The sequence below is a fragment of the Nannospalax galili genome, unplaced genomic scaffold (genome assembly GCF_000622305.1).
Source record: "Nannospalax galili isolate Female #2095 unplaced genomic scaffold, S.galili_v1.0 scaffold999, whole genome shotgun sequence".
NCBI lineage: Eukaryota > Metazoa > Chordata > Mammalia > Rodentia > Spalacidae > Nannospalax > Nannospalax galili.
In genome coordinates, this window is record NW_008344824.1 from 1,831,959 (window position 1) to 1,847,401 (window position 15,443).

General features: G+C 41.1%; 1 protein-coding gene across 7 annotated transcripts in view; it reads left to right on the forward strand.

Annotated features, from left to right (window-relative positions):
* The window catches only part of Fmn1 (formin 1), a 451,810-nt gene that overhangs the window by 415,945 nt on the left and 20,422 nt on the right, over nt 1–15,443 (forward strand). For all 7 annotated transcript variants that reach the window (XM_008841150.3, XM_029567361.1, XM_029567362.1 and 4 more), the window contains 2 exons: nt 2,749–2,800; nt 7,770–7,919. In XM_008841150.3, the coding sequence (XP_008839372.1) occupies nt 2,749–2,800; nt 7,770–7,919 (202 nt within the window). The remainder of the gene's footprint in view (nt 1–2,748; nt 2,801–7,769; nt 7,920–15,443) is intronic.

Consider the following 15,443-nt stretch of genomic DNA (forward strand, 5'->3'; position numbering starts at 1 on the left):
AGGATAATAACAGTTTTCATTAAGGCTTACTATCATTAGTATATTGTACCCCATGTTTTGAGCCCCATACTAGCATATGGATGCTTAGGCTCTGACTACCTAGACACAGCTAATTCAGTAACTCACAGAGGTTCCTTTTGTGGACATCCTTCTTTCTCTGAAACTTCCTGTTCCTTCTTATCAATAGAAAGACTCTTAACACATAGAGTGTAAAGAAAAAATTCTCCTAGTTCATGATGTCAGTAGCTGCTTCCTGCTAATATCAGTGGCTACCAAGATAATTATGTCCAGCAAGAGTAGTCTCTTTACTTTGTACAGTGTTGACAAACATTGATTCATCCTTTTCTGTATTCTTCTGAAGTGTAGATGATCCAGTAACAAGGTCATGTGCCTACATGTCTTGAATGGAGCAGAACCTCCCCACTTCCGTCATTCCCTATTATTGACACGAGGGCTTGAGTTCCAGTACTGAGAAATGAGGAATCAGATTTTAGAATGTTAAAAATATTATACTTGACTCACAGTTACTTTATTTATGGATGTTAGAATTTTAGCTTATGACTCCATGAATCTACTCGTTCAACTTTTTAAAAATTTGGCTTAAATTGAGCATTTTGATAACTTGAAATGTATAATAGCATGGTTGGAAATGTCACACATTATGGTAGTATGTTAGGCTGGTGAAGCATCTGTATCATACCATGGGTCCTTTTCCATCTATGCAGAGCCCCTTAGCATAGGAAAAGAAATCTCTAGTTCTTGTCATTTTCCTTAAAACTCTTTCCCCCAACCTCAGAGGTTCTGTGCCATTTGTTGCCTCTTAACAGTACCTTTTTTTTGCATTTGGACACTTTCTAAAAATTTCAAATAACACTATTAATAGAACTATTGAAAGTCTGGTCTACTGCTTCATTCAGCTAAGATAGGTATTTCTCATCACTAAGTTCATATGCAGTGATGGCTTGGCCACAGTTGATCTTCCACAGCGTGGATGTGGCCAGTTAGAAATCATCTAGTGACATAGAACAGCAGAGTTACTCCGGGAAGACTACTCAAGCTTAAAGGAATTTTTCTCCTATTCATTATGCACATAGTTTTAAATCACTGGGTAGGAACAAATCGCTAGTTTGTTTCACATTGAGGGAAACTTAGGGTCTAAAAGAGATTCAGTTCACTTTTCAGCATCTGACTGACAAGGAATCAGACTAATTCACAGAAACTTCCACTAAGAGTATTGGGGTGGGGGGAGCAAAGAATGGCCAGAATTACTACTTAACCCTACTTAAATGATGTACTTATCAAAGCCAATCATTTTGATATTAAAATATTTTATTAGTTAAAATATAGAGATGATATGTCATCTTATGCCACAATATTTAGCTAATGTTCATATTCTAAATATACATTTGTATGCTAAGGAAAGTTACCTCTCTCTTTTCTAGTACTTCTTGCCTAATATACTGCATTTTTAAGCTAAAATGATTCCCATAAGTCCACCTCCACATGTAGACCTAAGGAAGAATACAACAAAGCCACCAAGGTGCTGCTCTCATGGAGTTTACTGTGGTGTTATAAACAGAATAGTCTGCTGGGTGGATAGAGGCTGTGGGTGGGGAGGCAAAGCAAGAGGGCAGAGGCTGTAAGGATGACTGTGGGGGATGAAAGGTGGCAATGGATGGTCTTCTCCCTAGTAAGGCTAGCCAGAGGAGGTGGTATTTGAGCTGAGGCCTGAGTGCCGTAAGGGAGACAGTTGTATAGAGATTGAACAGGGTCCAGGGAGGAAGAGGAACAGGAGCCAGTATGCTCAGATGTGTGCACTCAGTATGCTCCAACCACAGCAGACTGGAAGGAGGCTGGACAGAAATGAACACGGGAAAAAAGAAGTAGTGTCTCCAGGGGACCAGGGCCTCCTAGGAAATTATGAAAACTTTAGAAGCTCTGTCAAGGATGATATTGGAGGAGCAGCTTGAATGTACATTTCAAAAACCGTGATGAAGATGATGATGAGGTACCAGTAATTGCTGTCATGCCATGGAGTGAGCTAAGCCCTTTACCTGCATGTTCTCATTTAACCTTTCTTACTACCTGACTGTAATCACTGTGGCTGTTTATAGGACAGGCAAGGCAGTTATTAAGCAGTTGGTCCCTGCCCATTGTCTCACAGGTAGTAAGTGGCAAAACCAGGTTTTATAAAGTGCTGATATTCTGGTAGTGAATACCTTTCTCATATACCACAACAGAGACTGTAGGTGTAACTGACTTTGTGTTCATTCATTTAAAGTTATCTTAGGTTTCCTATAGATCATGCTTTAGTTTACCTTTTTTTTTTCTGAATATTTTAAAAGTATGAGTTGTGCCAGGCATGGTGGTACATGCCTTTAATCCCAGCACTCCAAAGGGAGTCAACCTGGTCTACGTAATGAGTTCCAAACCAGGGCTACAAAGTGAGTCCTTGTCACAAATAACACAGACACTACTGTGTTGTTTGGGGGTGATCATAAGGAGGCCAGCTATAGCTTGGGTGACCACTTATCTAATTTCTGTCTTTCACCGTCAGAAGTGTCCCAGGGAAAACAAGAAGGCAATGTCGTAGACATAGGAGACTGAGGGCAAACTCCAGGACATGTGATATGAACTGCACATTCCTGAGCCCCATTAATAAGGGATGGATGTGATCAAAGCTATTGTATACATAAAGGACGTGATAGAAGAAAATAGTTTATATCGTAATTATTTCTCTTTTCACAGCCAAAAAAGAGCATAAAATGGAAGAAAGTCACTTGGAGGACGCACAGAAAAGGTAAGCAGCTCTGATTTGGACTCAGTTCTTTCTTAGACCAGACATCCCTTATTATTCTCACTACTGTGCAGCCACATCTCTAGAACTTCATCAGAAACTCTGAACCCACAAAGCACAGACCCTCATGTGCCCCTCTCTGAGGCCTGGGAAGCCATTGCTTTACTTCCTGTCTCTCCGATTCTGAATTCTCTGTAAGCCTGGAGTCGTATGGTGTCTGTCCTTTTGTGACTAGCTTAGCTCACCTTTGCAGCATTGGAGCAGCCAGTCCTTTGGCCATTTCTATTAAGACTGTGCATCCACGAACTATGAGGTGTAGTCAGAAGCTAAAGTCAATGAGCTACAATGGGGTCTGGCATTATTTTTCTCAGGAAGGAGAGAGGTCAAAAGTAATACCCCTGCCTCATATACACCATGATTCTGTTCCATCCATCTTCCTGCTTCTCCCCTACTCTGCCCCTGATCTACCTCATGGAAGTTAGAAAATTTTATTTCCTTTTAGCATTACAACAAGATTAGACTAATTATTGTAAATAGCTAGGAGACTTTAAGTGTCTTTTCTCAGATACTAGAGTTTATTGTAGACAAGGGATAGGTAGAAAGAGGGACTACCCTCTACATGTAAAAACTATCCCTCCAGAAGTCAAAAGAGACCAGAGAGTTCTCCCTTTCAGCCTTTCACCCTTCTCTGATTCTTGCCTCTTTCATTGAACACCTGCGTGTAACCATAACCTTACCTAGTAGACCCCAGAAGCCATCTGTTCTGATCCCTTGTTAGTTGACTGTTAGTCACCTTGGTTATCCCTACTTTCTAGAAGTGAGAGTGCTACTGTACTGAGGCACCCTCATATTCAGAATGGAAGACTGAGGTATATTTGACTATTTAAAAGTTCCAGATAATTAAATGAGGGCACAGGGGTAGGAAAGAGCATATAAGGGAAAAGTAAAGTTTATAAAATAGTTGAGACGACTTTCCTAATGATGATTGTAGATGGAAGTGTATGAACTAGAAATGAGCTCTTTTCTAAGGTCTAGCCACAATTCTGAAGAGTTCTGAAAAGCCATAGACAGATGCCAACTTCTTGTCCTGCTTCCTGCCGTAATTGTCAACAAAATTAAAATGCTGATGAAAGCAAGATTAAGGCCAGTCTTGTAGTTGTCTAAGTGTAGACATGTTCTTGAATCAAGAGTATCATCCTATCATGATCATTGTTGAAAACTAAGACAATTACACAGCTATGCTTTTAGATTTTGGGGCCCCTCTATTGGCCTTCTCCCTACATTACCCTTTGTTGCCCCAGTGCGCAAAATTAGTGTCAGAGACATTGAGTGGTCTGAGAAGAGTCATCAAGAGCTGGCTGGTATCAGGCCAAGCAGGAATTGAGGGATCCGTGGCCAGTTTCTAATCCCCTTTCAAGACTTTTGCTAAAGAGAAAGGGGCCCACCTTAGCGAGGCCCCGGCTGCTGCTGTACATTAGGCATGCTAAGGGGAGTCATAAATTTTGGTTGTCAGCATTTTCCGTGGCTTTGTGGTGAAGGTAGTCTAGCTTTCATGTCATACTTGAAATATGTTAGATCCCATCTTTAATGTAGAAACCACGGTTGTTTGGTTACACTCTTTAAGGAGGTTGTGGTCAGTGTTGCAATATTCGTGTGAGACTTAGTAAATTCTTATGTTTTATTCTCAAGAGAAACAATTTACTCTGAGGCTAAGGGCTATTTGCTTTTCCTAAGCAGTTTCCGAAGGCACGCATGAGAAACAATAAGTGGATGTGTTCCGCTTTGGCATCTCTACACCGAACAGGGAGCATTCGCTTAGCTACGGGCTCTTTGATAGAATCATTGTCTGTACTTTTAAAATGTTTGACCAAATTAAAAAGATTCAGATCAGACCAGGAACTGTAGCAGCTAGTCAGGGAGTAGTTTAGAGTGAAATTAAGTAAGCTGTATAAAACAAAAACATATGATTAGAAATTAATCTTTTTAAAGTTGAATGCTGTTTTGGAGTTCTGTGCTGAGAATTGGAAATTTCAGAAAGCACGGCATCCTTTGCCTGCTGTCTGTTGGAGAAAATTCCCCTGGCAATTAAATATCAGTGAGTTTTTAATTTATTTATTTTTTGGCCCAAATTTCAAGTTTTTAGTGATCAGTCTTTTGTGAATCAAAACTGAATTTATGTGAAGAACATTCTGTCTGGGAAGGGCAAGGAGTCTGGACCTTATCAGAGAACTATGGATTGTAGTCTAGCACTAAGTTTCTCTTAAACAGACAAGAACCCTGGGGTCAAATGGGGTGCTTCCTCAAAACAGCCTTCTGTCTGGGTTGCAGTGCCATAGCCAAAGTATGCCCTGGTCTCTGCTTGGTTCTTCTGAAGAGGATCACTTCCTGTGTGGGTTTCCAGAACACTCAAGGAAAAAATGCTGAAATCCAGTGTTTTTTAGTTTTTAAACATTCTGAGACAGGTAAGCAAGCAGGGCCTCCCAAACGCCCAGTGAGAGAGACTGTGAGGGCAGAGATGGGAAAGGGAAACCCCATGCTGCTGGTATATTTGTGATAAATCCTAACACCATACCAGTATCTCCATTGGGTCCAAATATGGACTCCAGATAGGCCAGAGGCGTTGGGTAATCTAAGCAAGAATCATGGCAATTAGACTTGTGTACTCAACACTCTTTCCTGCTATGAAATAGGAAGACAATTTGTTCCTCTGAATACAAAAAGTGAGTTTCTCTCCTCTGTCAATGCACATAGAAATCTATGACTATATAGAAAGTGAGTATAAGGAAGAGGGAAAATGGTGACGTGCCCTCTTGGGGTGATGTGCCCTCCTGAGATAATATGCCCTCTTGTGGTGATGTACCCTCCTGAGGTATGTGCCCTCTTGGGGCGATGTGCCCTCCTGGGGTATTGTGCCTTCTTGAGGAGATACAGGCTAATATGCGGCACATGAATCTGGAGTAGAAACAGGAGGAAGGGACTGTCTTGTTTGTTAGGTGCGTGTTGTGCCTGAACAACAGAAGGGGAGAGCAATGTCTCACTGGGAGTCAGGGGATCTGCGCTCTAGACCAGCTCTGCCAGTAGATGAGGTCATTCGATCTTTCCAGGCCTCTGTTGCCTCATCTGTAGAAGAAGAATATTGGGGAAAGTTAACCTGTCAAGCCCTTCCCATTCTAAAGTTGACTGACTCTATAGGAACTCCATAGCCTGTTCCAAGAGGTTCTATGATTCTTTGCATATTCCTGTACTATGATCAGTATCGTTTCCATTTTGAATGAAATGCAGGTATATGCTATAGAACACACACTTAGTTTTATCAGGATTTTGACAGCTGGATGATGGTTGGGGTGACAGTGACTTTGTTACTTTTTTGATTATTGGTTTTGCTACAAAATATGTGTGTTTGGAATTATCAGAAAATCTTTCAGAGATTCCTGTAGTTACTGCCTTTCTCCACTTACATCCTTCTAGTCTTTTAATAACTGGAAGCCAAAATTCCCTGACCAGTAGTTTTAATTTGCATTAAAAACAGATTTGTTATTTACAGAAGCACACAAAATTTATGAGACTCGGAGCTGCAGCTCCAGCTTGGATCTCACCTAATCGTAGCCATGGAATCAATTAACAGTTCATCTGTGCAATGTGATAAAATCTTATGAGATACATATTGCCTAATAACTGAGAAGGAGATGAAAGTATACTCTGTAATCGTAACAGGACTTCAGAGTTTTACAGTCACCACTGAATAGAGTTCCATTAGAAGCTCGGTGTTCAGGATGGCCACAAAAGCTCCATGTCTGAACAGATGATAGAGCATTAAGCAATAAACCTGGCTGGCCATTCCTGCTTTGATTAGTTTCCAACACCCGAGAAAAGGGCTGTTTAAGTGTTCTTGCTGATGGCAAATGAGCTTGTGAAGCTTGGGGAGGGTGAGGGTAAGGGGGGAAAGATTGAGTTCAGAGCTATAAATCGCTGCAAAGCTAGTGCCTCCATGAAGGGCTGCTTGGGAGGCCCAGGAAGGCTGGTGGGCAGTGTGCCTTCATGGGGCAGGTCTTGCTGATATCTGGGAGCCCGCTTTGGAAAAATTGAGTTCTTTTCTAGACAGAATGGAGATTTGTTCTTCATTCAACCCTTGCCAGACTCACAATTATGTCTTACTTTTGTATGTTGGTGGTTTATATTCTTGTACAATGATGAAGTTTTATAATGTAGCTCATTTAAAGGTTATATAGTGTAAGTGTCTTGTTCTACCCTTGAGAAAAACTAGAGTGAGAGATGCTGAGTGATGGAGCCCAGACCCAAAACATGCCAGAATGCAGACAGGGCTGATGTGCCTGGGTGGTTTTTTTTATTTTTATTTATTTATTCACTTTTATTTTATATGTATGAGTGTATTGCCTGCATGTATGCAAGTGCATCTGTGTCATGCAGTGCCTGAGGACAGAAGAGGGCGTCAGATCCTCTGGAACTGGAGTTACAGACGTTGTTAGCTGCCATACAGATGCTGGGATTCAAACCCAAGTCCTCTACAAGAGCAGCCAGTGCACCACTGAGCCATTTCTCCAGCCCTGCTCCCTGATTGTCTGTATTCCAAATTGAACATCTAACTGATCACTATAACTGCAACAGAGTCAGTGTGTCATCAGTCTTATGTGTAATCATTAAACACAGAGCGAAGAGCAGATAAATGGCATGAATTTAATATGGGGAACAAACGTAAGTTTAACTTACATAACCCCTGGAATTGTGCTGTCCTTCAGTTTACACAGGTAAGATGTGCCCATAAGTTTCTCCAGCGGAGCTGATTTTCTTGACAAATCTGTTTAGGCCCCTGAGGTGTCAGGCATTCTCTAGGAACCATTTTAGCTAGTAGATATGTGGGGAGCTGCCCCTGGTGTCCCTTCTCATGACCTTTATGGGTTTTGGTGTTGACAGTTGCTCACCCTCTCCATTTTTTTTCTCCCTATTGCTGCAGTTTTGAAACAACAGTAGGATATTTTGGAATGAAGCCAAAGACTGGAGAGAAGGAGGTCACACCCAGCTACGTGTTTATGGTGTGGTTTGAGTTCTGCAGTGACTTCAAGACAATTTGGAAACGGGAGAGTAAAAACATATCTAAAGAAAGGTAAAGTTGGATGGAGGCCTGAGTGACCCCATAGTGGCCCAGGGCCCCATTTTTTCAAGCTTAACTAAGTGTGCCTCTTTCACATATGTCAGTGTTGTCTTTTGGATCAAGTAGACATCCAAGAGGGATTATTACCTCAGGATTCCTGGGAAAATTTGGGCAAAGCCTACTGTCCCCATGAGCAGATATGCTCACATGATCTGATAAGTCACACTTTCTTAACCCCTTCCAATTACTAGCTAGTAAATGAAAGGCAAGTTGTGCTAATTTACAACAGATTGCTTCTCTGTGTATTTTCATGTTGGCCCAAGCTAAATGAGACAGCCTTGCTGTGGCAGACAGTACAGACAAATAAAAGTGAATGCTTTTCCCATTAATATACTGCACTTGCATCAAAGGGAACTCTCCCGGCTCAGGCCACACTTCACACAGTGTTGAAGCCCCACGCTGGATTTACAGCGTCACTTCTGACTCCCTGTATCCTGCTGAGGACATCAAACTGTGTGCCGCTCGGTCTCCTTACAGCCGCCTGATTTTATTAGTTGGGGTTAGAAGAAAAAATTGACTATGAACATAGGCACCCTGTGTTGTGTGTGTGTGTGTGTGTGTGTGTGTGTGTGTGTGTATGAGAGACAGACAGAGAGACAGAGACAGAGACAGAGACAGAGAGACTTTGGGCTTGTTTATCAAAATGACAGTATTTCTGCTTGATTGCTGTGTTCAGGCTACCATGGTTCCATCAAGGAGTTGAAACTTAAAACAGGTCTTTTCTCTAATTCCTGAGGAACAATTATGAGAATACTATTCAAGATGAATGGGAAGGAGACCAAAAGGTCTACGAAGTCAGAGAGACCATTCCATTCGATTATGACATCTATACCACAGTAAACATTGAGACCTGAAATTCCATAATTAGTATTTTTTCCTCAATTTAAGAAATATTACATGCAAGAACATGTATTTATAAAGACAGCCTACACTAATATTTTTTTGCATTAAAATAGTTTTTAAATAAAAATTTAGAGATTTCAACCCAGTAGTATTGAGTCTCTAAACATTTTCTCAAGGACTTTTTTTTAACTTTAAACGCTCCTATGTTCCCCATATTCCCCAAAGGAAGTCACAGAGCTTTAAGAATGTTATCTGGGTCCTGGAGTGGTCTCTCACATCTGTAATTTCAGCATTCCAGAGTCTGGGACAGGAGGACTACCATGAATTCAAGGCCAGCCTGCGATATGTAGTAAGTTCCAGGAAAGCCTACGTACAAAGTGAGACCAGCTTGAACCAACAACAAAAAAGAGTTATTTTATTTACCCACACCGCTTCCCAACATTTTCTTTTCAAGAGTGTATTCAAGGCAGGCATAGTCCAAGGCAGGTCCACACCTGTAATATTTACCTGCACATCTTTCCGACATTATCTCTTTGGTAAGCAGAGAATTAATGTATTCAAGCCAGGCATGGTGGTTCACAAGTGTAATTCTAGCACCCAGGAAGCTGAGACAAGTGGATCATGAGTTTGGGGCCACCCTGGATTATATACTAAGACCTTGCCTGAAAAAACAAATAAAAGAAGTTTAAATTTTTTAAAGCTCATTACTCAGATAAAGTGAAACAGAGACAAGCCTACTTAGCATAGCAAGATGACTGTGGTTGACAGTAAGTAGTTGTCTATTTCATAGCTAATAGAGAGGATCTGGGATGTTTCCAACACAAAGACAATGATCATTTGATACGTTACTGTGAGTAGTTACTCTAACCAGGTAGTTATTCAATGCATTCACACAGTGAAATATAATACTAATACAGCCGATGTGTACAGTTAGTGAAGAATTTTAAAATTAAGTGACATTGTTGAAAAAGTAGCTTGCTGACCATATCATGAAAAAAAATTTTGAAAAATTACACCCAGATCATTATTCTTATCCTAGGTAATGTAACCTAAATTAACTCCCAAGGAATAAATTCTTTATGTGACTAGGAAGGTGAAGCACCCCCTCTTGTCCTAACTGTGTCCTCTGGTCCCCTGCTACTCCATTCACCCCCCATGTCCACACTAGGACACTGGGAATCCAGCACCAAGTACTGAACATACTGCCTCTGCTTAGGGATTTTCAACTCAGATTTTGAGTGTAGTTTTTGGTGAATTTGTTCCTGAGGCTTAAGAAGGATTAAAAAACAAGAGAGAATAATTAATTGCTTTTTATTTTAATACATTTGTGGAAATCTTGAACTGTACTCAAATGAAGGCATTTTCCCACTTAGAAGTTAGATCAAACTGTCTAACCGCAGTGGTGCTCAGTCCTCCTTCAGAATGACCCTCTTCTCTGATTCTGTTGTTGGCGGCACTGTTTCCTGGGTGCAGCAGGGGAATTGCCTGCTTCACACTCTGTAAACCAACACCTCCACAGGGTCATGACTTACTTCCCAGGAGCCTTCACTGCTCATTTAGCAGTTTCACGGGGCTCTTCGTTCCCGCCTGCACTGCAGTTGTGGATCACCAGCAAAGTTTCTAACCCAAAACTTCCCTGAACTTTGAGGGAGGTTCATGAAAGATTTTTGGAAGCAACATGTTTAGAAAGCTGTACTATTTAAAGAAATTTTAGTATGTCTACTCAGTCAAGTTGATTATCCAGGATTTTCTTGTGAACTGAAGGATTTTTTAAATTGTCTTCTACCTGATAAGGAAGGAGTTTAGCTTTTAGGCTAGTAAGATTTCATATTCATTGGTGTAAACTAAGCAAATTAATTTAAATTCTTTTATTATAAGGAAGTTAGAAATAATGCGCTTGCTTTGTTTTGGCACATTTTAATAATATTTGATACTATATTTTTATAGAGTTTTCCCAGAAACCCATTAAATCTCAATAACACTAAATGCCAAGAGGTAATATAACATCATTAACAAGAACTGTAAAAGGCATTCTAAAAAGTAAAATTCATAACCAAATGAAAGCCTGATACCTTTTAAGTAGTAGGGAAAAAACTGTGGTTTGGGATCTCATCACAAGATATTGAGCTCACTCGACTTTAAAATGTGTCTGAAAGCCAACTGAAACCCAAGAAGTTACTGAAAAACAATTAATCAGTGATAGTGTTTTCAAAGAGACAGATCCCAAGGTAAGCATCATTTGCTTAAACTCTTCTTTCAAATGCAGTGCAAACATTAGAAACACTTTAAGCCACTTTAGGTGACAGAGAACATTTACTTGTTTTTCTGCTTAGTGTGGTTTTCAAAAATATGCATTAGCCAGTATACCATTGAGATGGATATACCTCCATAGCAAGGTAGCAACTCCCCCTCATAAAACTAGAAGCACTGTCTAAATGTTGTATTAAAATAGCCCAATGTTGTTATGCCATTAAACTGATAAACTCTGGTTGAGCATGAGAGAGACAATATTCCCTAGGGATATGGTTTACCCTCAGATTAACTGTGTCATTAGAAAAGCAATTTACTATATGGTTAGTATATTGATAGCATTACGTATTCTTTGACATTTAAGCCAGTGTTAGGCAGAAGAGCATGCTTCCATGTCTAGGCACAAATCTAGAAGCCCCCTTTCCTATCATTGTGTGCCCCCAGGAGTAACACTCATCCACCAGAGAAGCTACCAGTTCCTTCTCTTGTCCCTTCTGAGTAGAGGAAGTGCCCACTAGCATCATGTCATGAAAGATCCGTCTAGACAGAGGTCAAAACATAACATATCTGCCCTTCACCATGCCATTAATTTGCTATACAATGTTTGGCTAGATGCTTGCTGTGTGGCAAACCACTCCTCACTTCTGTAAAATGTGTATTAGGATGAAGCAGGAAGCAAAAGTTTCACTCTGATCTCATCTAACTTGAAATGACTGATTCCAAAAACTGCTCTTCTGATATTCTAAGACCTGTACAATTTTGAGATGGTGGCCCTCACTCGTGCTCTTGAGGTTTTTAGAAACGATACTAGGCATCATTTCAAACCAAGATTTAATATGTGATTGGGAAAAAGTTGAGGGTAAGAGGAGTTGTCATTGCTCCCTGGAAGCTGATAAATGTCTACAAAGCTCTCTCCCAGCTTCTCTTATGAAATACTAATGTTCATGCTGAAGGTCATTTTTAAATTTTTTTAACTTTATTTTCTTTTATGTATGTGAATGCTTTGCCTACATGTATTTAAGTGTACCATATGCCTTCAGTGCCCACAGAGGCCAGAAGAGGGCAACAGATCCCCTGGGACTGGAGTTGGATAGTTGTTAGCCACCATGTGGGGTGCTGGGAATGGAACCTGGGACCTCTGCAAGAACACTCAGTGCTCTTCACCACTGTCTTATCTCTCCACCCCGAAGATCACTTTTTTAATCAAGGATATACACGTGAAATCATCTCCCTGTGCTCATATTTCAGCAGCATTGCTTTTGCTGGTGGTTCATAGTTCATCAAGACTGGATTTCATACTCAGCAGCACTTTACCTCAGTTTACCTTCTCGTGTACTTCTGAATTTGTATGTCCTGACATTCAGACAACTTGATGGAGTTTTGGCGCATATTTTTTTCTACCTATTAAGTCAAAAGAGTATCCAAAGCCAGGTGTGATGGTGGCATGCTTTTAATCCCAGCTCTTGGGAAGCAGAGGCAGACAGATCCCTGTGAGATAGAGGCCAGCCTGGTCTGCATAGCAAGTTCCAGACTAGCTGGGGCCATAGAGAGACCCTCACAAGAACAAACCAACCAAAGAAAGAAAGATTATCCAAATATCTGCATATGCCCAGCAGCGGCAAAAAGACAGCCTTAAAGCTTTGCTGCTGCCCTTGAAGCCGGTTCTTCACTCGTTTTCTGCCTCTTTTGTTTTTTGACTGGTCAGTTGTGCTGGGCGATAAGATCCTTATTTCTAAAATGTTTCACCATGTAGGATATCTTCAGACTGTTCCCATTTATGCCCACACATGAACACAAACCACCACCACCCACAAAATGAACTATGAATTAGCAAAAGGTGAAGATGGCCCAGGGGAGCCGGGACTCCGGGAGTAAAGTCTGTGCAAATGCTTCACCCTGAGCCAAGGCAAACTTTGAAAGTACCATTTAAAAACCCACAATGGGTGAGTAAAGAGTGGACATGGAGTTTGGTAAATTTTATGTTCAAGGCAAAGAAGAAATTTCACTGTATGCATAGCTGTAATTTACACCATGGGACAGAATGGAGACTTGCTCTGTTTTTTGTTTTTTTTTGTTTTTTTTTTTTTTTAAGTCCAACTAAATACCAACAGGGTTTTTTTTTTTTTTTTTTTTTTTTTTTTTTGAACTTTGTCTACACTGAGCACAGACTCTTTTGTCATGGTCCCCCTAGCAGCACACTGTAATTTTGTTTTCAGTATATTCCTTGAAGCTATTATGGTTAATTATGCAACTACCATAGCCTTGACAACAGATAGGTCCAGGCTGGGTTGGGAGATCCCAAACGCTGCTCTCAGAGCTCCCCGCTGCTCTCGGGTTGCTTTAGGACCAAGAATTAAGGACTTAACAAGGCCACTCCTCAACCCGCAAAGGAGCCATTGATTGCAAGGCAGATGCAAAAATCCATCTGTTTGTACTATGAAGTTTTACTCTGGAAAAACCTCAATTAACTAATTTTTTATCAAATTTTACTTTCTTACTGACATACGTGCATCCCCAGTCCAGTAACTTCTAATAAGTCAGCGTTCTTTTCCCTTGCCTTCTACTATGTAGTTAAATGGGTTGTATATCCCTAGCTGCTAAAAAGCTTCATAATTTGAAGGAATCCCCTTAAAATACAAATAATCACCCTCTAGTTATTTTGCAAAAGTTTGAATTTTCCTGCCACATTTGAAAACAGTTCTGTATAACTTCACAAGCAGTAAGTGCCCCCACGGACTTAATTTATACACAGATTGAACATACAGTAAATTAATCTCCGTCCTTATCTCACAAGCAATAAATTTAAATCTACTGCACAATATTGTTTTATTTTGTGTAGACCATGCTGGCCTTAGAGAGTCACCTGCCTCTGCCTCTCAAGTGCTGGGATTAAAGGTATGCACCAACAACCTGGATGTAAAGAGTTTCACTGGTGGGAACTTGGTTCCCTCCTTTTTGTGGCAGCCATCCTTATGGCATGGTCCTTGTTTACAAGATTGAAGATAGCCTATGTCGTGTCTACCTTTTCTGATACTTAATTCCTGCCAGTGGGCAGGGGAGGGCGTGCCTTGTCCTGGCATGAGCCAGAAGGAACACACATTTCTTTCACTCTTAGACTGTTGGGTAAAACTTAGTCTCATGGGAGAACACAAGGGAGACTAGGAAATGTAGGTTTAGCTGGGAGACTTTAGCCTAGCTAATGTCTTCTGGGTTTTGTTACTAAGAGAACCAGGAAAACTGTATGATGAGACCACTGACAGACTTGGCCACATTTCCGTTTTGTGAAATCAGATGGATAACAGCCATTGCTAGCTTTTGACAGTAGCATCTCCTCTGTAAAGTTCTGTCTGCACTGGTAGCATGCTGGGTCTCTCCTTATCCAGCCCCTCCACTAGCACCTCTTCTTCTTGTTGTCCTTAAGTGTGCTCCGAACCCTGTCCAAGTTTCAGGTCTTTGTGTTCCTGTTTTCTTCTACTCTATGCTCTCTCTCCCTTGCCAGCCCCAGGTATATTCACCATTCTGCCTGTCACCTCTACCATTGATTCCTGAATCTTTCTATCCAGTACTGACATCTGTTCTAAGACTTAGACCTAAAGCTCCTATGGCATACTAGAACCTTCCCAAAGGATGCCCCAGCTTCCTCAGCAAATCAGTAGGTACCATCTAGGAATCATTCTATCTCAACTGAGACTTGTCTACCCTTCAGAGCTTCCATAATTTTAGCTTGGAACACTTATCCCTGTCTTAGTATCAAAAGACAACCTGGAAACTCAAGTTATCATCAGTGCTACAAGACTGCTTCTCCATCTCTTTCTGCTTCTTTCTGATTTTGCCTCCTCACTGGTTACTGTTCTTTATCTTCTGTCCACAGCAGCTCTGCTCCAAATTGGGAGAGTACCATTTCACACCTAGATATTTTTTCCCCTTCATCATAGAGAGAAATGCATATAATCTTTTGTTGAGCTTTTTAAATTTCATACATTTCCCTTTCAAATCCAGAACGCCCCCCCCCAGCCATGTCTACCCCCATGCCCCTACCAAACCCTGTGCAATCTGCCATACATGCTGAGTCCTGTTCATTCCGGTGTTTATACCCAAGTGTCCTTCAGTGTAAATGCATCCACTGGAGTTTAGTCAGCCCATCCAGTGGTCATATATATGTAAGTCATGCCCTCCCTCAAATAGTTCTCAATCTAGCGCTGGCCCACCACCTATTTCTCACCTCTCCTTTGGCCCCTTGTTTCATTGAGCTGACATGGGTCCTGCACTTGATGCCACCGCTGCCACAGGCTCACATGAACAAGCCTCCAGTAGCCTGGAAGCCTCCACCTCCCTGTAGTCATGAACCAGCCCTGGCCCTTACAATCTTTCTACCTCCTCTTC